The 21,868-nt window shown below is 41.5% G+C and overlaps 2 protein-coding genes across 6 annotated transcripts in view; both read left to right on the top strand.

Moving 5' to 3' along the window:
• Positions 1-16,936, top strand: part of pi4kaa (phosphatidylinositol 4-kinase, catalytic, alpha a) — a 33,833-nt gene extending 16,897 nt beyond the window's left edge. The window contains exons 31-55 of one of the 5 annotated variants that reach the window (XR_011311009.1): positions 238-394; positions 494-621; positions 713-871; positions 962-1,113; positions 1,286-1,393; positions 2,241-2,461; positions 4,279-4,437; positions 5,453-5,532; positions 5,633-5,832; positions 6,180-6,267; positions 6,358-6,525; positions 6,630-6,683; positions 6,823-6,943; positions 8,215-8,344; positions 8,455-8,525; positions 9,186-9,258; positions 9,351-9,531; positions 9,621-9,725; positions 10,745-10,870; positions 11,453-11,573; positions 11,681-11,840; positions 11,967-12,056; positions 12,916-12,999; positions 13,682-13,799; positions 16,663-16,936. Coding sequence is in view for 4 of the 5 variants with exons in the window: in XM_069701064.1 (XP_069557165.1) it covers positions 238-394; positions 494-621; positions 713-871; positions 962-1,113; positions 1,286-1,393; positions 2,241-2,461; positions 4,279-4,437; positions 5,453-5,532; positions 5,633-5,832; positions 6,180-6,267; positions 6,358-6,525; positions 6,630-6,683; positions 6,823-6,943; positions 8,215-8,344; positions 8,455-8,525; positions 9,186-9,258; positions 9,351-9,531; positions 9,621-9,725; positions 10,745-10,870; positions 11,453-11,573; positions 11,681-11,840; positions 11,967-12,056; positions 12,916-12,999; positions 13,682-13,733 (2,988 nt within the window). In the remaining variant the exon portion in view is untranslated. Of the gene's footprint in view, positions 1-237; positions 395-493; positions 622-712; positions 872-961; positions 1,114-1,285; positions 1,394-2,240; positions 2,462-4,278; positions 4,438-5,452; positions 5,533-5,632; positions 5,833-6,179; positions 6,268-6,357; positions 6,526-6,629; positions 6,684-6,822; positions 6,944-8,214; positions 8,345-8,454; positions 8,526-9,185; positions 9,259-9,350; positions 9,532-9,620; positions 9,726-10,744; positions 10,871-11,452; positions 11,574-11,680; positions 11,841-11,966; positions 12,057-12,915; positions 13,000-13,681 lie in introns of all 5 variants that reach the window. The other 4 variants (XM_069701090.1, XM_069701082.1, XM_069701073.1 and 1 more) reach the window with 4 other exon arrangements.
• A 2,349-nt stretch (positions 16,937-19,285) lies between these two features.
• Positions 19,286-21,868, top strand: part of marveld2a (MARVEL domain containing 2a) — a 21,248-nt gene continuing 18,665 nt past the window's right edge. Inside the window, exons 1-2 of the mRNA XM_069706546.1 lie at positions 19,286-19,950; positions 20,894-20,952. The gene's annotated coding sequence lies outside the window, so the exon portion shown is untranslated. The remainder of the gene's footprint in view (positions 19,951-20,893; positions 20,953-21,868) is intronic.

Raw genomic sequence — 21,868 nt, 5'->3', positions numbered from 1 at the left:
ATATCTCAGGAGTGCCTTGAGGGAATTATTTCAAACTTTGTAAAAAGATTCACTTGGTACCAAAATGTCAGAAGATATTCCAAATAATATTAGAAATATGTCTGTGGAAGAACAGAGGTTCAGTTTCTGAGATTTCTTTTGGAGATGTAGCGGAGTCAGAACGTGATGCAGTCGAATCTTGTGGACACGAACTGCTCGGTAGATATTCTTTTTATTCTCATATCTTTTCTTCTGCAGGTTTCAGGTATGATCCACTTCGCTCAGGCGGTCCGCGGACACTCCGATCTGAGCCGGCTGATGATAAAGCAGATGGGAGAGGCTTTGGACTCGGGGCAGCCCGAAGCCTTCACCGAGGCCATGTTCAAACTGGCTGCTTTGCTCATCAGCACCAAAGGTCTGACTCTTTCTTTGCCGTCCCGCCATCACTCGCGATGCCTCCTTTACTATTCGTTGTCTGACTGCCGGTGTTTGTTTCCTCCCGGCCGGTGTCCAGACTGCGACCCTCAGCTGCTGCACCACCTCTGCTGGTCTCCTCTCAAGATGTTCACAGAGCACGGCATGGAAACGGCCATCGCCTGCTGGGAGTGGCTGCTGGCGGCGCGCGTCGGCGTGGAAGTGCCGGTACGGAGACGCGTTTTATATTCGTTCTTTTTGTCCCGTCGGTGCACCTGGATCGTGAACACACTGTGAGTCTCCTCTGTTGCCCGCGTAGTTCATGCGGGAGATGGCGGGAGCGTGGCAGATGACGGTGGAGCTGAAGATGGGCTTGTTCTCAGAGACTCAGGTGGAGGCCGATCCGCTGGCTGCCTCAGAGGAGAGCCAGCCCATCCCCTGCCCTCCAGACATCACCCCCCACCACATCTGGATCGAGGTCAGATCAAAGTCTTTCTGCTCCGGTTCTTATCCGTCGGTCTACACTTTCCCACTTTTTTTTTTTTTTTTTTTGCCACTTTTCTTCCAGTTTCTGGTCCAGAGGTTTGAGATCGCGAAGTATTCCAGCGCAGATCAAGTGGAGATCTTTTGCAGTTTGATGCAACGCTCGATGTCTCTGAATGTGGGCGGGGCTAAGGGCAGCCTCAACCGCCACGTGGCCGCGATCGGACCTCGTTTCAGGTACGTAACACGCGTGCATCTTTCAGACGATGGATGCTGTGTTTAATGACTTCCGTGATAAATCTTTCTGCCGTTCGATGTGTACTCCTTCAGGGGTCGTCACAAAAAACTGTTTTAAAATTTAAGAATGCAAAATTTTTGTTTATAGTGAGTTTATCTCTCTGCGCTGCAGGCTGCTGACTTTGGGTCTGGCTCTGCTCCACTCTGACGTCGTCACCAATTCAACTGTAAGAAATGTCCTCCGAGAGAAGATCTACTCTACAGCCTTCGACTACTTCAGGTGCACACAGACTCGGACACACACTTCTTCTTCAGACATTTCCAGACAACCGATTAATGTGTCGACAGTTTTTTCTGCTAGAACATTATTTTGGTGTTTAAAATGTCAACAAATGCAGAAAAAGCAGTGCGAGCGGTGGATCGGACTGATCTGATCGGATACCAGAAGATACTACGTCCACCGCTAGCTGTAACCTGACCGCGCTACAGGCCTGTCAATCAAACAGACACGCCCCCAAAAACACATCTTTTTGAAGCATATTTTCTGATTAATGACGGGATCATTTTCAGATGGACCTCCAGAAAACTCATCTGGAAGAGTGAATTTAGAGAAAGGCATACAGGAAACTGAAAAATTAATGAGAAGTTGAATGGGAGTCTATGGAAACAGGTATTGCAGCTTAAGGCACTTCTGCATCGGCCTCATTTTTCAGACCTGGAAGCGACGAACACTTTTATTATGCGGTCTATCCATGACGTCCTCTTAGCTACGTACACTCGCTGAATCCTTTCTTCAGCAACTGAACATTAATGATTAATCAAAGTAACTTGCCTAGTTACGACTGGCAGGTTTGTGAAGGTTGTCCGGTGTCACCACACAGTGACGCAGTAATTGCGATGATTCTCTTGGACCAATCAGGGGTCTTCAATCACAAGTCACTTTTTTGTATCTGCTCAGTTGCCTGGAACCTCAACAGTCGTGATACCAAAACTTGTACCAGCTGCTTTCCACAACTTTTGCCCGACGGAAACCCTAAAAAAGCGAGTAGATTAGAGTCGAGCCGAGCCGAAACTGAATATCTTCTTCAACTGCTGATAATTTAACTCTCCATTTCCTGTCTCTCCAGCGTGTCTCCGAAGTTTCCCACCCAGGGTGACAAGCGCCTCCGCGAGGACATCTGCATCATGATCCGTTTCTATGCCAACATCCTGTCCGACAAGAAGTACCTGGCAGCGTGCCACTTGGTCCCACCCGGTGAGCTTGGTACCACCCCAGCCCCGAGCACACTCTCTGCTGGGATATTCGGATCACTTATCGTGTCCAGCACCTCTCCGATATCGATCTTAAGTAAGCCTAAAGCGGTGGAGCTTGGCCTGCACTGCGGCAGGGGCATGCTTTCACGCGTGTCAAATTTGATGCTGCTTATCCTCACAGTGCAGCTGAAACGTCCTGTTATCTCTTTATGATGTGAATCTAGTGGGTTTTTTTAGTCACATTTTCATGCCTTTTTTTTATACTCCTAAACTTTTTCATTGTGGTTACTCTTACTATTTTCAGGCTTTTACTTTTTCTTTCCCTCTTTTATTTATTTATTTTTTTTCCAACTTTTCATGCTAGCACGATCAGTTTTTTTTTAAAGTTTTAAATTTTTTTAAAATTTTTTATCTTTAAAGTGTAGCAGCTGTGAGGAAAAGCACAAATTTGTCAGCCGCGTCAACATGCATGATTCTCCATCATGTCAGCCCACCCGTCTTCCCCCCGCTCTCCCACCCCCACCTCAATCGATCAGTTTGGCATCGAAAGAAGAAACCACAAATTTAAAAAATGTTTTTTCTTCCACCCCAGAAAATCCCCTCCTCCTCATCGCCGACGACCCCCAAAAAAAAACAACAACAACTCATTCTCATACATCATCGACCCGCGTCAGGTAGACGAGCCCTCAGAGTGCAGATCCTGGATCAGATCAGCCCAGCAACATCTGATCCGGTGTCAGCGGCTCGAGGGGGCTTCTACCGACATTTACGCTGGATTCTTCTGCTTTCAAACGCATGACCATCTCAACAGCAGAGGACGTAACTGACAGTTCATCTCGCTCTCCAAAAACTCCCTCATCATCGATCATATCGTTTGTTTTTCGATGTTTAGAAGACGTAATATTGTTAACATTAAGTGTGTAAGAAACTCTCTCGTTAAACCTTTATTTTGATCAGGGGTGCACAATTAATCGTAAACAAAATCGCAATCTCATTTTAGAATGACAACAGTTTTTCAGTCATTTGACAACGCATTTTCATTCAGGACAACAGCTATATGAAAACAAGCGCACCTACTCGTACTCGTACTCGAAACAAAACAAAAAAAAAAAGCAGCGTGACACCACGTGATGCAAAGCAGCGAATACCGGCAGCAAAGACACCGACGAAAAGACAACGCTCGGAAAAATACTGGTTCAAAGGTTAAAATAGAAGCCGACAAGAGACTGAAGCTGGCTGTCTTTTAGTTTAGTGTTTTATTTAATTCAAAAAGGAGCGTTCGCTTTCTGTTGTCCGGAGTTGAAAGTATCACGACAGCTATCCTGCCGAGTTCTGCCCGCCCGCTGAGAATTGCTTGCAGCTCGCAGCATCGCTAGGATAGCTATTCCTTTAGCTTCCCTAGCAGACATTGTCATTATTTTCTGTTTTAATAAGATGCAATATTCTGTGTCAGGTTCATCAATGATGATAAATCACGTGAAGTCTGTAGTTTTTAAACATTTTGAGCCGTCGTTTTTTTTTTTTTATTCGGCTAAGTAGCAACATTTCATTGATACGACTGATCGGAAATTTACAAGGTTTCCTCAATTAAACAAACAAATTTATATTATTATTAGTAATATTTTTACCAGAATATCTTATATCCGGCACCATCATATTTTTTTTGTTATCTACTGTATCCGGTAGATAAAAGCAATAAAAGTTTATATTGAAGAGAATTGTGATCTAAAAAAAAACCCCCAAAACTTGTGATTTTCATTTCATCCAGATTCATGCAGCCCTCAAACAGATTGTTTACATTTAATTGGATGATATGAAGAATAGATATTTTTTTTAAATTTTTTTTTTTTTTTACTGGCAGTCTGCTCTGTGTGTCCCGACCCCACGCTGAACCTCTTTGTGTGTAAACAGACAATCAGGACGCGTCCCTGAACAGTCTGTCGGTGATGAACGCGGCCGACCTCAGGAGCAGCATGGACTCCAGCTCTCGCTCCCAGCAGAGCGGCCAGGGGTGGATCAACACGTACCCGCTGTCCAGTGGCATGTCCACCGCGTCCAAGAAATCAGGTAGTTGTACGTGTGCCGTTCTCCTCGGCTGTTGTTTTTTTTATCACCACTTTAAACTCCGAGGTCTGTTTAACCAGCTGTTTCAGTCCAGTCAAATTTATTTTCTGTATATTTCGGAACTGAAACAATTAGCCGACTCATCGTAAACGTGCAAGTTTTTGTGCTGGCTAATCAAGCAAAACAACGTTCGAGCAATATAACTGTGACTGTAAGTCTCCCTCCTGCTAGCTTTTCCTTTAGTATTCAGTATGTAAGCGCGTAACTAGGCAGTAGTATGCAAAATTATGTACGGAAGAGTTCTATTTTATTCTAATTGTCATTTTATAATCCAAAGTTGCTGCTTTTCTTTGTCCTAATAGACTGAATGTCTTTGGATTTTGGACCAAACAGGAAATTCACTGATGGGCTCTGAAAGTATTAAGTATCTCTTTTTAGCTATATCGCAGTGCAAACAATTACACGAATGATCAAGAAAATATTCAACAGTTGCAGCTCTCGTTTTATGTGTGATGTACAAAATTTTATATCATACATGACATTGCCTATTGTTTATTTTCTATATGGTTTATGTTGCTTATTGTTGCATTTTTGCACGCGCAAGGAGCCAAAAGTCGTACATTAACAGCCATATAAAGTAATGAATCTTTACTTTAACTTCATACAATCTTATTTGGCATAAAAAAAAATATTAGATTATGATTCTGAGACCAAATTCTGTCTTACAAAAGTTTTTGCATCCTATGTTCGAAGCTGCCGTTAAGAACTCTGGCGACCCCTTCTGGCAGGGAGAGTGATTACAAAAGAAAATTGAGGATTTTTTTTTTTTTTTTCCCAATCGTTTTGTACACCTGGGATTCATTTTAAAACTATTGGAGCATTGACCACCGGATGAACGAACCTTAATATGAACAGAGTTTCCAGACTGTAATCGCAGCAAAGACCGAAGCAGTGAGTGGTGGTCGGACAAGTCAAAGGATCAACAAACTGGCTGGTTTGACTTCCTGCTCCTCTTCCTCAGGCACGTCCAAGAAGAGTAACCGAGGAACGCAGCTTCACAAATACTACATGAAGCGCAGGACTCTGCTGCTGGCGCTGCTGGTGAGTGCCGGTGGAGGATCGGACCCCTCTGGAGGTTCCCGCGTGTTATCATCTGCCCTTCAATCTCGCCTTTTGTCCGTGTGACCCTCGTCTTCTCCAGGCCAGCGAGATCGAGCGGCTGACGACGTGGTACAACCCGCTGTCCACTCAGGAGCTGGCCATCGCCACCGAGCAGTCGGTGGAGACCAGCATCGCCAACTGGAGGTCCAAGTACATCAGTCTGACGGAGAAGCAGTGGAAGGACAACGTCAACCTGGCCTGGGGCATCGCGCCTTACCTGGCGATGCAGTTACCGACCAGGTGGGAGCGCTTTCTCTGTGTGTTTTCTTAACAACAGGCAATAAAATGCATACATTACACTTGACATTACCGAGTCAGTTTTGCTGACTTGAGCTCTGGATTCATGGTCAGATGTCCAAAGGCGCGTGTCTATAGATTAATTTCTGCAACTTTCTGAAACCGACAATCGGACATTTGCACCTACTTCACGCCGTAATTTTTGCAGCTCTGGAAGTGCAAGAGAAGCCGTGGATCACACCTTTTTTTTTTTTTTTTTTTTTTTTACCTCTTACGTGGCACATGTGAAGTTCAACATTAAAAAAAATTAAGTTTAAGTCTGTAGATCATTTTAAAATCTTGGTTTCCAGGTTTAAGAATGACGCCATCGTTGCTGAGGTGACCCGGCTGGTGCGTCTGGACCCCGGAGCAGTCAGTGACGTACCGGAGGCCGTCAAGGTAAAAACTCCCCCATCCTTATAAAGTAAAACTTCCGGAATCTTCCTTCTGCGTTAGTGACTGAATACTTCCTCTCCCGGTCTCAACCAGTTCCTGGTGACGTGGCACACCATCGACGCCGACTCCCCCGAGCTCAGCCACATCTTGTGCTGGGCTCCGGCCGACCCGCCCACCGGCCTGTCCTACTTCAGCAGCATGTACCCTCCTCATCCTCTCACCGCTCAGTACGGGGTCAAAGTGCTGCGCTCGTTTCCTCCAGTAGGTCACGCAGCTGTTGAATGTTACCTCTTTACCAACAACAACAGAAAGTCACAGCTTTCTGAATAATCCCACTCTTTTTTTTCTTCTTCTTCTCTTCTTAGGACGCCATCTTGTTCTACATTCCTCAGATCGTACAGGCTCTTCGTTATGATAAGGTAAACATCAACACTGACTTCATACTTAAGGATCGGTAGCCAATCGAGAAGAGCGATGAGCTTCAACGACGAGCCGATCGACAGAAATACAATTTTTCCCAGGACATTTATTAAGTTGAACTTCCCAACTCTCCTTTAGATGGGTTACGTCAGAGAGTACATCCTGTGGGCGGCGCAGAAGTCTCAGCTTCTCGCCCATCAGTTCATCTGGAACATGAAGACCAACATCTTCATGGATGAGGAGGGACACCACAAAGACCGTGAGTAGAAACTTCATCTTCACAGCATTTAAAAATGGAGTGCAATACCACTGATGGCCACCAGGGGGCTGGCTCCAAAAACAAACAAAAAAACTTATAAATAATTCATTTTTACTTATTTTAATACTTAAGACGGACAAATAGATACAAAATCTACTGTTTAGCATTTCAATAGAAATCACAGACTGTGTATAAAAGTGTTCGTAGCTTCCAGGTCTGAAAAATGATGCCGACACGGAGGTGCCTTAAACTGCAATACCACTGAGTACCACCAGAGGTCGGCTCCAAAATGCCTCCGGCTCCATAGACTCCCATTCAACTTCTCTCATCAAATACAAAGTGTCTCCACCAGTTATCTCGGTGTTGTTAGCTAAAGTCACTCCTTCTTATTAGTTTTCTGGAGGTCCATCTGAAAATAATCCGTCATTAATTAGAAAATAAGCTTCAAAAAGACTTGTTTTTGGGAGCGTGTCTGTTTGATTGACAGGTCTCTGGTGCAGTCAGGTTACAGCTATCGGTGGGCGGGACGTAGTATCGTCAGGTTTCCAATCAGATCAGTCAGATCCACCGCTGGCTCCTCCCCCAGCTTGTCCAAATATGGTCACTTCCTGCTCCAAACCGCTCCGAACCAGCAAGATGGTGACGGACAAAATCTGAACTGGAGGCTTGATAACGTTCACAAACCAACAGGCGACGTCACTGCTGCTTGATGCTTGGTAGAAACAGACATGTCGGCAGATTTCACCACCCTTCATCCCCCCCCACACCGTCTATCACAGGAGGGAAAAACCAACACAGAGTAAATCAATATTTTTATATTAAGTAAAGTGTTACACAAATCAACTGAAATATGATTGACGATGGAAAACTGAAGGTGGAGAAATTTAATTCAGCGCTCGTGGCAGATATATGAATATCAGTTTATGTTGCTGCAGTTTTCATTAGTCTGCACAATCCATTTTCTCAGCTGATTTATTGTCATTTTTCTCTCCTCTTCTTTTCTGTCCGTTCCGGGGTTCCTCCGTATTGAATGAATGTGATAATAAGATGGAGAAATATTATCAGGTCTAATTGCTTCAAGTGAATTTGACGTGATCGCGTTGACTCCCTGCTCATTGACGTGTGTGTGTGTGTGTGTGTGTGTGTGTGTGTGTGTGTGTGTGTGTGTGTGTGTGTGTGTGTGTGTGTGTGTGTGTGTGTGTGTGTGTGTGTGTGTGTGTGTGTGTGTGTGTGTGTGTGTGTGTGTGTGTGTGTGTGTGTGTGTGACTCAGCTGACATCGGGGAGCTGCTGGAGCAGATGGTGGAGGAGATCACAGGTTCTCTGTCGGGTCCCGCCAAAGACTTCTACCAGAGAGAGTTCGACTTCTTCAACAAGATCACCAACGTGTCGGCCATCATCAAGTAAAAACACGCCAGCTTCCGCGCCGCCAAAACGTTTAGCTTCTGTCCGGTAACCGAGGCGACGGTCAAACCCTGTTGTGTGTGTGTGTGTGTTTGTGTTTGTGTTTCAGGCCGGTTCCGAAGGGGGAGGAGAGAAAGAGAGCGTGTCTCAAAGCTCTGTCCGACATCAAACTGCAGCCAGGTGCCACTGAAAAGACACATTATTCAAGTCTTTCATTCAACCTTTTCACATTATACAATATATATAGATAGAAATTGTATATTTTGAAATTTAAAAAAAAAAAATAGAGCATGTAATACGATGTGCCAAACCAAATCTCTAAAGTATCACACTTCCCACTACAGACAATTTTCTTCTTCTCCTTCTCCTCCTTCTTCTTCTTCTCTCCTTCTTCTTCTTCTTCTTCTTATCCAGAAGCGTATTCGTTCCAAATCTTTTTCCTGTCACTTCAAATGTTGCACTACGGATATGTATACAAGTTTAAGGCGCGTTTTTATGATGAAGTAGTATTTCCCGTCCGTATGCATACCGCAGGCAGCAGGACGTACTTTGTACGGGTAGTAAAAACAAAAAATAAGCAATTTGGAACGCAGCTTTTGTGTGTTTTCAGCGTTTTGTTGTTATCCTCCAGCTTCTACGGTTTCAGAGAAAACCTTTTTTTTTTTTTTTTTTTTTTTTTCCTTTCCAAGAAACAACTCGTGTTCCCCGTTTCAAACCAGCTCTCCAATATAAAACATATTTCCCACGTGCAGATTGTTTGTTTCGTGATTTCTACCAACATCTGAGGCGTAAAGAAGGGTTTAATTCTTCTCTATTTCTGTTGCTGCGTGCGTTCCCCAGGCTGTTACCTGCCCAGTAACCCCGAAGCCATCGTGCTGGACATCGACTACAAGTCGGGGACTCCCATGCAGAGGTAACGTCCGGGTCTTTATCTGGGGGGGGGGGGTTTCATGGAGGACTTTCACCTGTTTGATGTGACTCTCGAGTGTTTTTGTGCCTCCGCAGCGCTGCCAAGGCTCCTTACCTGGCCAAGTTCAAGGTGAAGCGCTGCGGCGTGAGCGAACTGGAGCGCGAGGGTCTCCGCTGCCCCGCCGACTCCGCGGAGGACGGAGAGGACAATCCGGACGAGTCGCACAGGATCTGCTGGCAGGCGGCCATCTTTAAAGTGGGAGACGACTGCAGACAGGTAACTTCCCGTTCTGTCACACCGTCGATTATCGGAGGTGGGTTTTTCCTTATTCCCTCCGTAAACCTCCCGTGTTTCTGTCTCTGCAGGACATGCTCGCTCTGCAGATCATCGGCCTTTTTAAGAACATCTTCCAGCTGGTGGGTCTGGATCTGTTCGTGTTCCCCTACAGAGTGGTGGCCACCTCGCCGGGGGTAAGACCGAGTCCCGATATCGCCTGCATTCGCTAAACCAGTGCTTCTCCACCGGCCGAGTCTCAGGGCCTAAAGTTTCGAAATATCTTAGACACTCCAAAATGTATTTCATACGAAATAGTGAAGACGCACTGTTAAAAATATAGTAAACGAAAAAAAGTGCAACCAGGGCGAACAGCCGATTAAATAAAAAGGCAGATTCATTTTAAAGATTTTTTTTTAATTTTTTTTTTAAAGAAGTTTTAACTGGTGATGTTCGTCAAATTTCAGGAATCTAAATTAAACTGTATGAAATCAATAAAAAGTCAGAATTTTCTAATCCTGACCCCGTTTACGAACGACTAAATAAGAGCCAACTATTAAGTTAATGACGGTAGTTTTGTTTTTTATTGTCAGACTGCTACTTCTTTACCTGGAAACGTATGTCCTTCAAATTAAAAGTGCAGCTGCAGCAGTTCTGTCTTCAAAATTAAACGTTTTTGTTGTTGACGGTGTTGTCGTCAGATTTCAGTTGCAACACGTTTCTGAAAATGTTTCACAATAAAAGCCTTGTTAAGAAATGAAGGGCTTCCGCCTGATGAAAAGCTAAAGGGCTTTTGTTTTGAAACAGTACAGGAAGTATTGAGTTTGTAATATCAAGCGTAATGTGGGAATTTTTAACAGGGCAGAAGGTAGCGGATCAAAACGAGGCATTAATATTGATTTTTGTTTTTGTTTTGTGATTTTTTTTTTTTTTTTTACCTTAAATGACGTGAATGTTCAACATGTGCAGGTAAAGAAGGATGTTTTGCTTTCTTTTCTTTTTTTTTATCAAATGAACAATATAGATTCAATAAGTCCTATTGGAAACTGGCCTGGCTTGTTGTTGTTTGTTTTTTTTTACTCCATATCTCAACAGTTTCTCTGATAAATGTGTCTTAATGGATCAAAAATGATTCTGAAACCTCGAGAATAACACTGCAAAAACTGAATTTTGATTTTATAATTAGGTATTTATGAACTGATCCTCTCTTCCTCAGTGCGGCGTGATCGAGTGCATCCCGGACTGCAAGTCCAGAGATCAGCTGGGCAGACAGACGGACTTCGGGATGTACGACTACTTCCGTAACCAGTACGGTGACGAATCCACGCTCGCCTTCCAGAAGGTGAAGCCTTCGATCTTTGACTCTCCTGTTTTACAGATTTCAAAATGTTTTGTTTCTGATCATCGGTCTCTGGCACCTCCTTCCTGGTGACATCACTCCAAGTCTCGGGCTGCTACTTTTGTGACACCCAGTGAATTTCTTCAATGCTGTCTATTGATGATGAGAGGCGTTAAGTGAACATCAGTAAATCGTAGTGTCCACAGATACCCTACGTGTGAGGCGTTCAGGGGACAGCAGAGGAAACATTTTCACATTTGTCATGTGTCTCGGGCAAAATGCAACCAAAAATGTGCGAATTTTATTCATTTAAAGGAGTTTAACTCTCAGATGAGATGAACTCTTAAAAAAAAATCATTTCTGTCTTTGGATCCAACTTCAGCTGGTTTTCGAAAAAAAAAAAAAAAACACGTTTGTGGTGTTTTCTTTCTAAAAATCTTAATTCCTTGTTTAAAAGTAGTAAAACGTAATAAAAGTAGGAGGAGCCCCAGCGGTGATCCTCTGAATCCTGGAGGAGATGCAGCAGTGCAGTCTGCTCTTCATCATCATCATCATCATCACGGTGTCGTCCCCTCCTGTCTGCAGGCTCGCTACAACTTCATCCGCAGCATGGCCGCCTACAGCCTGCTGCTGTTCCTGCTGCAGATCAAAGACAGACACAATGGCAACATCATGCTGGACAGCAAGGGGCACCTCATCCACATCGGTGGGCTTCTTATTTTATTATTATTATTATTATTATTTATTCTCTCTGTAATACCTGTTGATTTATAATAAACTCCTCTTCATCTCGCATCAAATTTGTCTGGCCAGATTTCGGCTTCATGTTCGAGAGCTCCCCCGGAGGAAACCTGGGCTGGGAGCCCGACATCAAGCTGACCGACGAGATGGTGATGATCATGGGAGGCAAGATGGAGGCCACGCCGTTCAAGTGGTTCATGGAGATGTGCGTGAGAGGATACCTGGCTGTACGGTACGCGGAAAAAAAACACATCTGTACTCATCTTCCGGAGGCTTCGCTGGCGGAGCAAAGATTCAGAAGATCGTTGTGTTTGAAACTCCTCTTTGTTGTTATCCGTTTCCTCTCTGAACAAACAAGGCCCTACATGGATGCTGTGGTCTCCCTGGTGACGCTCATGCTGGACACCGGACTGCCGTGTTTCAGGGGACAAACCATAAAACTCCTCAAGTGAGTATTACAGAAAAAAAAGACCAAAAAATTCGGAGAAAAAGGAAATGCGGAGAATCGCAGTCGTGAGAATAGAAACAAACAAAAAAAAATTTGAATTTTGTCAGCTTGCATGTTTGGTGTTGTTCTCTAATCGTTCAACTGAATTTCAATCAGTTTGTTTGTGACATATATTACAAGTTTTTGTGAAGAAACGATCCTCTGCTCTTGTTTTTGTTTTTTTTTGGTGTCAAACACATTTTTCTTTATTGAGCAGTTTGGTTCATGAACAGGTAACAATAAATCAACCATCGCAAGTCAGAGGAGGAGTTCTGCAGGTATCCACTTCCTGTAACATTAATTCAGTACGTGAAGAAATAAAAAATGCAAAACTTCAACAAGACAAACTGCCAAAGAAAGAGGGGCGTTCGTCTTTTTCAGGTCGGCACAGTTTCACAAACCCTCAGCAGCGTCATTGAAGGGTTGAATTCATTTGGTTTCCGTTTTCACACCCGAAGGTCCGAATCAGCGTTCACGTTTTTCTTCGGTTTCATGTTGCGGTTTTGAAAGCGCGCCCAAGAACTTTTCATGTGAGGCTTTATTAAGTTGTCGAGCTGTGTTTTCATGGTTGGGACGGTAGTTTTCTTTCATTATTTAAATTTAGTTTTCTGTAATGAGGGAATAAGAGAGGACGAGTTTCTGAGATGAAGTTCGATTCGCGGTCGATTCGCATGAGCTGAAGAGTAAAATATCTCGTTCTGGATTACAAGTAAAGACTTTTGAGACCAAACCAAAAGAACTGAATTTTGGAACACTTACTCTTTTCATCTTCTTTTTTTAATCTATGTGGTTTTTTTTGGTTTTTTTTTTTTTCCCTCAGAGGACGTTTTAATCCGCACATGAGTGAGAAAGAAGCCGCGGCGTTCATCATCAAAGTCATCCAGAGCTGTTTCCTCAGCAGCAGGTGAGAAAAACACTCAGTTCCTCCTCTCTGCAGATCATTTTATAGATCTCGCATGATGTCTCCTTCTGGCCTGGAGATGAGGACGAGGAGACTTCCTGTCCTTCAAAATAAGAGTCTCTGATCCATCATTGTGGCCTCACTGTGGTGCCGATGGTACAGACTGAATCTAGAGACGTCATTTTAAGTGAAAATGAAAAAAAAAAAAATGTTATGGGAGAAATCAGGAGTCTGAATCCACCAGCATTGAAATGCAAATTTTATAATGCATCATAGACATATTTTTTTTTTTTTTTTTTTTAGAAAGCTGCAGTTTTTGCAGCGATAATCGCTGTTTTGTGCGACTCCTTGTTTCCACGAATCCCTACAACAAAGGGTGAAGAGATCAGTGTACATTTAATGGGAAATACAGCAGGCTGGAATAAACCGAAATTATTCTTAAAGTAAATGTAATTTTTTTTTAGCGTTAATTTTTCAAAATTGCAAACTCCCAACAATGAAATTGTTCGAATTCGCGTTAATTTTTGCCATTACAATTTCCTCGAGGGACGTTTTATTCACCGTGCAAAAAGTTGGAAAAATTTTAAGGCTTTTGCTCTTTATTACGATGCAAATGATCACGATTCAACAACAATGTCGCACTAACAGATTCTTTTTTTTTTTTGTTCACTTGGGTTTCAAACAGGAGCAAAACGTACGACATGCTGCAGTACTACCAGAACCAGATTCCTTACTGAGGGACCTCCTGCCGGATCCTCCGACACCCAACGCCTCCACAGAAGCAACGCAAAACCGTCGTCTGGGTGATTTTTAATAATAACGTGGCGGGCGAGCCGGGTCCGTGCGCCGCTCTGCTCCTCTTGAGTCGGCCAGTCAAGGGGCACTTTAACGCTGAATCTACGGTTTTATTCTGCACACTGTACACTGTCAGATTTTATGACCAACATACCTGTTTCAAAGTGGGTTTTTCAAAAAAACAACTATAAAAAAACAACCTACGTACGACTTTTACCAAAAGAGGTATCCGACTCACCCTTTACGTATTTTCTTCGATGCTGTATTTTTTGTTGTTGTCTTTTTCGGGGAACACTTAAACGTAAAGTGTCGTCTTCATCGTTGTCATTGTGTTGGTATGCTGTTATCCACTTCGATGCACTTTATATAAATCACAGTATTCGATCGGCTTCACCGGCCTACGATCAAGAGATTAACACATGAAATGTGGGAGATTATAACGAATCTTCAGTTTGATCAAACCGATCAGTCGGTTTTTTTTTTTCTTCCATTTTATTTTTCTATTTAACGGAACACAAATAGATGTTGTTGAATAGATCGAGAAATCAATGCAGGAATCAATCAGCATTTAATTAAACGGTAGTCTTTAGAAACGTAGCGGTATGTAGAGAATCACGCTGTAGTACGTACTGTCGAGTATTCACTGTCGAGTCACGGGTGCTTTTCCTGTGATGTACGTGTGAGCAACATATTTATCGGAAGATTTAAAAAAAAAACCTTTAACTGTGCTGCGTTGATGCATGTCCTGCCGCCACTCCTCCTCGTGTCAGTCTTAAAAAGTGAAATCTGTGTTTAACAACTCAAAACATGAACTTTTAACTCGTAAGGCTTTAATCCTGGTTCTGCCTTAAAGTTTCCACTGTTTTAGTCACCTGAATGTTTTGGATGTTCGTTGCTAAAAAGGTGGGAAGAAAAAAAAAACATTTTCTGCATGGTTTGGCCTCAAACTGCAGCTGTGTGACAAAAATGGGGGAAGGAGGCGCTATTTCAGTTACAGAGCTGGCATGAAAGTCAAAAATCCTCAAACTCTTCTTTGCGTAGAGATGAAAAAAAAAAAAAGTCGTATGTCTGCTGCATGATGAAGATTTTTAACCTGTTTCTGAAGTTACGACTTCAGGCTGGAATAAATAAATAAATAAATGTCCTAAAGTGCAATACCACTGAGGGCCACTAGGGGCTTCAAAAATAAACTCTAGCTCCGATAGACTCAAAAAGCAGCAACTTCTCTCCTGAAATACAAAGTCGGAAAATGTTTTTCACAAGTCATCACGGTTTCATTAGATAAACTCCTTCCTTCTCGTCATAAATAAAATAATTCCAGCATTGATTAGATATTAGGACTAAAAGACAGTTGTGAAGTGTTCGAGGTCCTCCCTCGGTAGTCTGGTGTACGTTATCTTATGAGTGTTTTCTCATAAAATTACGTCTCCATTTTTTGCTTTCATGTGCATTAAATTAGTCAGTATTTTGGGTAACGGGTGAAAAAAATCTTTATCGTGCTGCACATGGAACAAATTTTCATCCATATGGTTAATGGAGTCTTTGAGGATTTTGAAATATTTTCTTTCAACAACCTTTAAGGAAAACTTTCTGGGTATTTGTTGTTTGAAAAGAATAAAATACAAAGCTCTGTGACTGTCTGTGCTTTATCCCGTCAAACCAAACCACCGGTCAAAATTAATTAAGAGAATCTGGTAAAAAACAAAGCAATAATTTTTGAATTAAAAAAGAAAAAAGGAAAAAAAAATGAAGAGGGAAAAAAAACATGGCAAGATGCAAAATTAGCTAGTTACCTAAACATTTTTAGTGAATGTAAATAGCGAAACATGCATGCCAGATGCATCAAATCAAAATATCAACTGTATTTTGAAACCCTTTCCTTGCCCTGCTTATCGTTAACTAAACGCGCTGCGTACTTTACTAACTAACATGTTGTTAGCTGTTTCTGCCCCAAACTGTAGTTGCAGGATGGAGAACAGCGGAAATAAAAGCTATAAAGTTCTTGTTATGGAAAAGACCTGACAACACACAGGCTGAACCCTGAATGCATGTCACAAGAGATATTTTTTATTTTTTTGATTCTACCCTTTCCTTTTACTTTTCCCCTTCACTTCCATCCTTTGTCTTTGTCCTTTCCTTTTTTCTCTTTACTTCCGTCCTTATTTCTTTTTCTCTTTACTTCCTGTCTTTTTCTCTTTACTTCATCCTTATTTCTTTGTCTCCTTACTTCCTTTCTTTTTCTCTTTACTTCCACTCGTTTTGCACTTTCACTTTCCCTTTTTCACTTCCATTCTTTTATCCCTTATTTTTGTCTTTTCTCTTGAAGTGTTAAAGGCCTAAATACAGCGGGACCAGGACGTATTTACTATTGGAGATATACAATACTTGTCACCTGTCTAAGAAAGTGTGTGAGAATACAGGTGTGTGCAACATGTATGAAAACATTCCTCTTACTATCATTGTTGTTCGTTTTTGCGTCGGATCGAACGTCTTTCGAGTTGCGGAGGCAGACGATGATCATACCTAAAAAGCCATTTCTCCTACCCTCGGTAGAAAAAGACAACTGTAGTAATACTTGACAAATAAATCTAACTTTATGCAATATATTCATGTATATTGAGCCTGTATCTGTGTGTTGTGTTCAACAAATGCAGTTGCTATGATTCCCTCCATCCCCAGTCCTCGTGTGAGGGGTATTTGATGCTGCAGCTACGACTTCCTGTTGTTACCGTGCGTAACTGAGGGGTGAACATGAGGTGTTGACGTAAACGAAGGTTTAATGGATGTAAATGGGTCTTTAATCAGAAAGGTGTTTTTAATGCAGAAGGTTTTATTGAGTTGCTGTTATTGAAATACATTGTCATCCCTCAGGTTCCAATGTTACCCGTTAACCAGAAGTGTTGGTCAACTCGTGCGTGCGTGTGCTCGTATGGCTATCTTTGTGGGGACCACTTGCAGACATCGGAAGTGAAGACATTTAGGGAAAGTGGGGACGTTTTGGACGATCCGTAAAAGGTTCGAGGGCAAAGGCATTCATGAATTCAGTTTGTGGAGACATCATTACATCATTCAGATGATTTTTTTTTTTTTCTGGTATTGTGTGAAAACTCTTTATGTCCAGATTAAATGTGAACATTTCACCAAAGTCAGAATCTCGACTTCTTTCATTCTTTATATTGTTTGTTTTTCTTTGTTTTTTCTTTCTTTTTGTTTTTCTGTTTCTGTTTTGTTTTGTTTTGTTTTCCTTTCTTTTGTTTTTTTGTATTTTTCTCTTTCTTGCGTTTCTATTTACTTCCTTTCTTTTTTTTTTTTCCTTTCTCTTCCCTTGTTTTTTTTCTTTTGTCTTTCTATTTTCTTTTTGTTTAATTTCTTTTTTAATTTTTCCCTTTTTTCAAATTTAATTCATTTCCCGTTTTCTTTTTCTTTGCTTTTCTCTTTACCTCCTTGGATAGCTTCTTTTTTCCCTTTCTTTTTTTAGGTCATGAGGACAAACAGCAGAAGATGGAAAAACCTTGACTCGGTTTAGAAACTATTTTCTAGAAAAGAAAAGCAGTAAAATATGTACAGAGACAAACAAAGACAAAAATAAAAGTAAAGAAAAACTTGTATATGTTTTTTGAAAGACAATACATTTGGCTGAACTTTTTAAAAACTAATACAGAGACAGGTGACAGAATTTGAAAAGCTGAAATAAGACGTTGGTTTTAATCTTTTATGCCTTTAAGAAATCTACATAACTTGAATTGAAAGTTGTTGGTTGACTTTGCATCAGCTTTCCAAAAAACTGAGTGGTGGAAGAACAAATGGTGACAAACCCAGGAAGAGTCGATAAATATAGCCAGCAGCTTTGACCTTTGACCTCTGACGCAACATAAACGCCCTTTCACAGCACACGTTGGATAATCAGAGGCAGAGCAGCGTGGGTTAATGTTTAGGGAAAAATTAGACAGTGGGAATTGAGCACAAAGTACACAATATAATTAAAAAAAAAAAAGTGAAATGTTGTATTCTGCAATCAATGATGAGAGGTAGTAAAATAACAAACATTTACACAAGCGTTTGTCAACCAGTGTCGACAACCGTAAAAGATTTATAACGGCAACACAAAGAACAAGATGGAGGTGGGAGGAAAACTTTTTGACTCGATTACAAAAGAACCTTCAATGTAAATTCACAGCTTAGACTAAAGAAAAAAAAAAAAAAAAAAACGTTTCTCCTCTTTGGTTTCACTGAGGTGGTTTTGGCAAACTGGAATAAAAAGGAAACTCCTGCAGCATTTGTTGTCATTTTGTGTCTCTTGCTGTTCTGTGTTTGTGTTTTTTTGTTTCTGTGGTTGTTCAGTATCTTTGAAGTCACGTTGTTTCTCTCTGTGGTCATTTTTTTTTGTCTCTTTTTTGTTGCTTTTATTCACCTTTCTGTCTGTTTGCGTCTCTGAGTGGTTGTTTTTTGTCACTTTTTGGAATAAATTTTTTGTCTCTGTCAAGTATTGTTTTGTTTGTGTGGTAGTTTTTGTTTTTTGTGTAGTATTTTTCTGTCTTTTTGAGGTCATTTCTTTAGTATCTCTGTGGACATTTTGTGTCTCTTGTTTTTATCCCTTTGCATCTTACTGTACTTGTTTTTTTTTTGTCTCTGCGGTCGTCGTTTTTATGTTGTCATTTTGTTTCTCGGTTTCATTTTTTATTTTTTTATCTCTTTACATCTCTTTGTGGTTGTTTTTTGTGGTCATGTGTATTTATGATGTCATTTTGTGTCTCTTTTCTCTTTTTATTTTTAATTTTTTTAGATATTTTGAATCTTTTTGTGGTCCTTTTTCATCTCGAAAGTATTTTTTGTCTCTTTGCGGTCATTTTTTGTCTTTTTGAGGTCATTTTTTTGTCCCTGTGGACATTTTTTGTCCAGTTTGTATCTCTTTTGCATCTCTAAGTACTTGGTTGTTGTTTTTTTTGTCTCTGTTGTCATGTTGTGTATTTATATTGTCTCTGTGTCTCTGTAGTTGTTTGAAGAAGAACTGTCGACTTTGGGGTAATTTAGTGTCTTTGTTGTTTTTATCTTTTTGCATCTCTTGGTGCTTATTTTTTGTCTCTCTGTGGCCACGCTTTATATTTATGTTGTCATTTTGTATTTCTTTGTGGTCATTTTGGGTCTCTAGTTTTATTTTTTTCATCTTTTTGCTGTCGTTTGTGTCTCTTTGTTGTTGTTGTTGTTTTTCTCTCTTTTGCAACTCTTAATAGTGCTGTAATTCAGTGACGACACTTTATTATTGACCGAAGCAGAAAAGTCAGATTGATTATATATCATTAGTCGGACAGATTAATGTGTTATTCGACAGATGCTGGTGACGGACTTCTATAAATGAGTCACAGGTTGAGAGTATCAGGTGAGCCGCCGCCGAAACCGTTTTTTTTTTTACCCAACAGGTAAACGTCTCCCTCTGCGCGTGACGTCAGAGGGATGGGCGGGTCACGTGGTCTCCTCCTCCGAGAGACCTGTGGTTTAACGTTACTGAAATGGGAGAAAGAAGAAGAGGAGCAGAAGGAGGAAGAGAAACGAACAAGGTAAGACAGAGAGCCGCCGGTCCGTGTTTCTGTCCGGGGGTGTGAAGTCCGGAAGTGTTCACGCTCCGGACGGTTCACCTGGACGAGTTTGTTGTTGACGAATTAAAAGTTTGGTTGGGTTTTTTTTTTTTGTTGGGTTTTTTTTTTTACGTGCAAAAGTCAGCTGTGTACATGACGCCGCGTCGCGTGAGGACGTCCTCAGCCGGAGAAAAAAAGACATTAAAAGCAAGTTTTTATGAGATATAAAAAAAAAAATTAAAAACCCTCTTGATTTAGGCCCTCGGAGAGACTTTAAACTCGACGTTAGTTCAGCTGGAAGTGAAATAAAAGGCGCGGAGCTGACTTTGTGATCCGGACCGAGCGCCCTGGCGGCGCGCCAGCTCCGCAGGTTTCCTGTCGGGCCTCCCGGTTTTCCTGCTCGTTAGGACGGAAACGCCGTGAAGAAGATGAGGACTTGTATTCTGTCTGCTGCTGGTTGATGTGACGCAGCGGCTTCCTGAAGGCAGGCGGTGGGACTCAACCTGCGGATAGAAAAGACGAGAGAGGAGATCAAAGACACCCGACAGTCCTCCGGCTGGTTCATCACAACGTCGGGACGGTTCAGGTCCTTCACTCAAGTCAATATCTCCTTTTTTTTTGGTGTTATCAAAGGCGCAACTAAAGATTCATTTATTTTTGATTAACCGGACAAGCTGTTCTCCGTTAATAATTTGGTAAATGTAATCGTTTCCTCAAATGTTTTATTTTGGGAAACTAAAAGTCTGACATCACACAATATTCAGTCATTTTAATTTTAGAGCTCAATGCTGAATCTAATATTAGAGAATAAAACTGTTCTGATAGTGATATTTTGAGTGAAATGTTCTCATCAAACAAATGTAGTAAAAATATGTAATAGAGAAATAATATTTTACAGTTAAATAATACATTTTATTGTCCTAAATGACACCAGTGAACTGTAATTGGTATAAATAACCATAAATAACAATATTTAAAAAACACAAATTGAACGATTTTTTAATTATCCAAAGCTGTTTTGTTTTTTTTTGCATTATTTTAATTGACTGTAAATACAAGTGGACTTGGCTTCCTGGTCTGAATAGTGAAGCCAATGCAGAAGTGCCTTAAAGTGCACTACCACAGAGGGCCACTAGGGGCTGGCTCCACAAACTCCCATTTAACTTCTGTCCTGAAATACAACGTTTATAAAGGTTTTCCACAAGTCATTGTGGTGTCATTAGATCCAAGTCGCTCCTTCTTATTAGTTTGAAATAATCCCGTCATTAATTAGATATTAGGCATCAAAAAGCCGTGTTTGGGGTCTCGGTTTGGTTTCCGCCGATGTGGGCGGGGCATGGTGTCCCTTGCTCCTCCCCAGCTCGCTCCAAATATGGTCACTTCCGTCTCCAAACTGGAAAACCCAACGTGTACCCGACTGTAGATCTGAAATGACGAGTCGGCAGAAAGTAAACTTGGCGGCGATATTGACGATGAATTGTCGAAGTTGTTTTTTTAACGCTAAAGTGTCGGTGTCTCTGTCTCCGCAGGCGACGTCTCGGCTCTCTGCGTGCTCGTACCAGGTTTGCTTTCTGACCTGCGAGCCAATGTAAGTCGTGTTGAGTGACTGCGTGTGAAAGAGGTATTCAAAGCTCACTTCGTTTTCAATTTTTCAGCCTCTCGAGATCAAAGGCGGCAGCTGATTGGTCGTCAGGAGTGCGTTTCTGTGCTGCGTCTCCGCCACGCGACACGCAACACGCGAGCCGTCAGTGCGACAGCAGCGAGGTCACGCTCCGTGTTGGGTTGCAGCACAGAAACGCATTCTTGACTCGGCTTGCATGGAGGATTGTGGGTAACGTGTCGGCTCATCAGGCCGGCGGCTGAAGGGTGTTTTTTTGTTTTGTTTTTCTGGTCAGCTGGTTTGGTTCAGTAATTTGCATGAATGTTGGGCCCGAGTGTCACTTTATTCATTTCAGTCTGTTTTTTGTTGTTGTTTTTTTTGTCTCTTCACTCTCTGCCTGCTCTCTAATGTTTCTGGTTCATAAATGTTGGGGAATAATTAGGTGGATGGACGGAAAATTAATCAGCAGCCGTTTATAAAGTCAGTCAGTCGACATTTTTCGAGTAAAAGAGCCAAACTTTCACAGACCCGCTCTGATTGGATCAGCGAACAGGTCGACCAGGCACCGGCCCAGAAAGTCTGTTTTAAGTCATGGTTAATATATCTTAATATATATATATAATTTTTTTTTTAAATATATATATATATCTTTTTATATATATAACACAAACTGAGGCAAACTGACCACAAAATGACTGCAATATGATCTGAAATTAGTACAAATACATGCAGAATTACTGAAAACGGACAAAATAAAATAAAATGATCACCAAAGACCCAAAACGACAACAAATCTACTTACAATGACTTAAAAGAGATTCAAAAAAAAGAAGCTGCAAACGGACAAAATGACTCAATATGACACAAAAGAGTTGCAAAATAAACACAGATAGATCAAAAACAA

Source organism: Brachyistius frenatus, unplaced genomic scaffold (assembly GCF_029030835.1).
Source record: "Brachyistius frenatus isolate BFR_SWC_R1_liver_20210118 unplaced genomic scaffold, ASM2903083v1 Contig_3, whole genome shotgun sequence".
Taxonomy (NCBI): Eukaryota; Metazoa; Chordata; class Actinopteri; family Embiotocidae; genus Brachyistius; species Brachyistius frenatus.
This window is presented reverse-complemented; position numbering and strand designations above follow the sequence as displayed.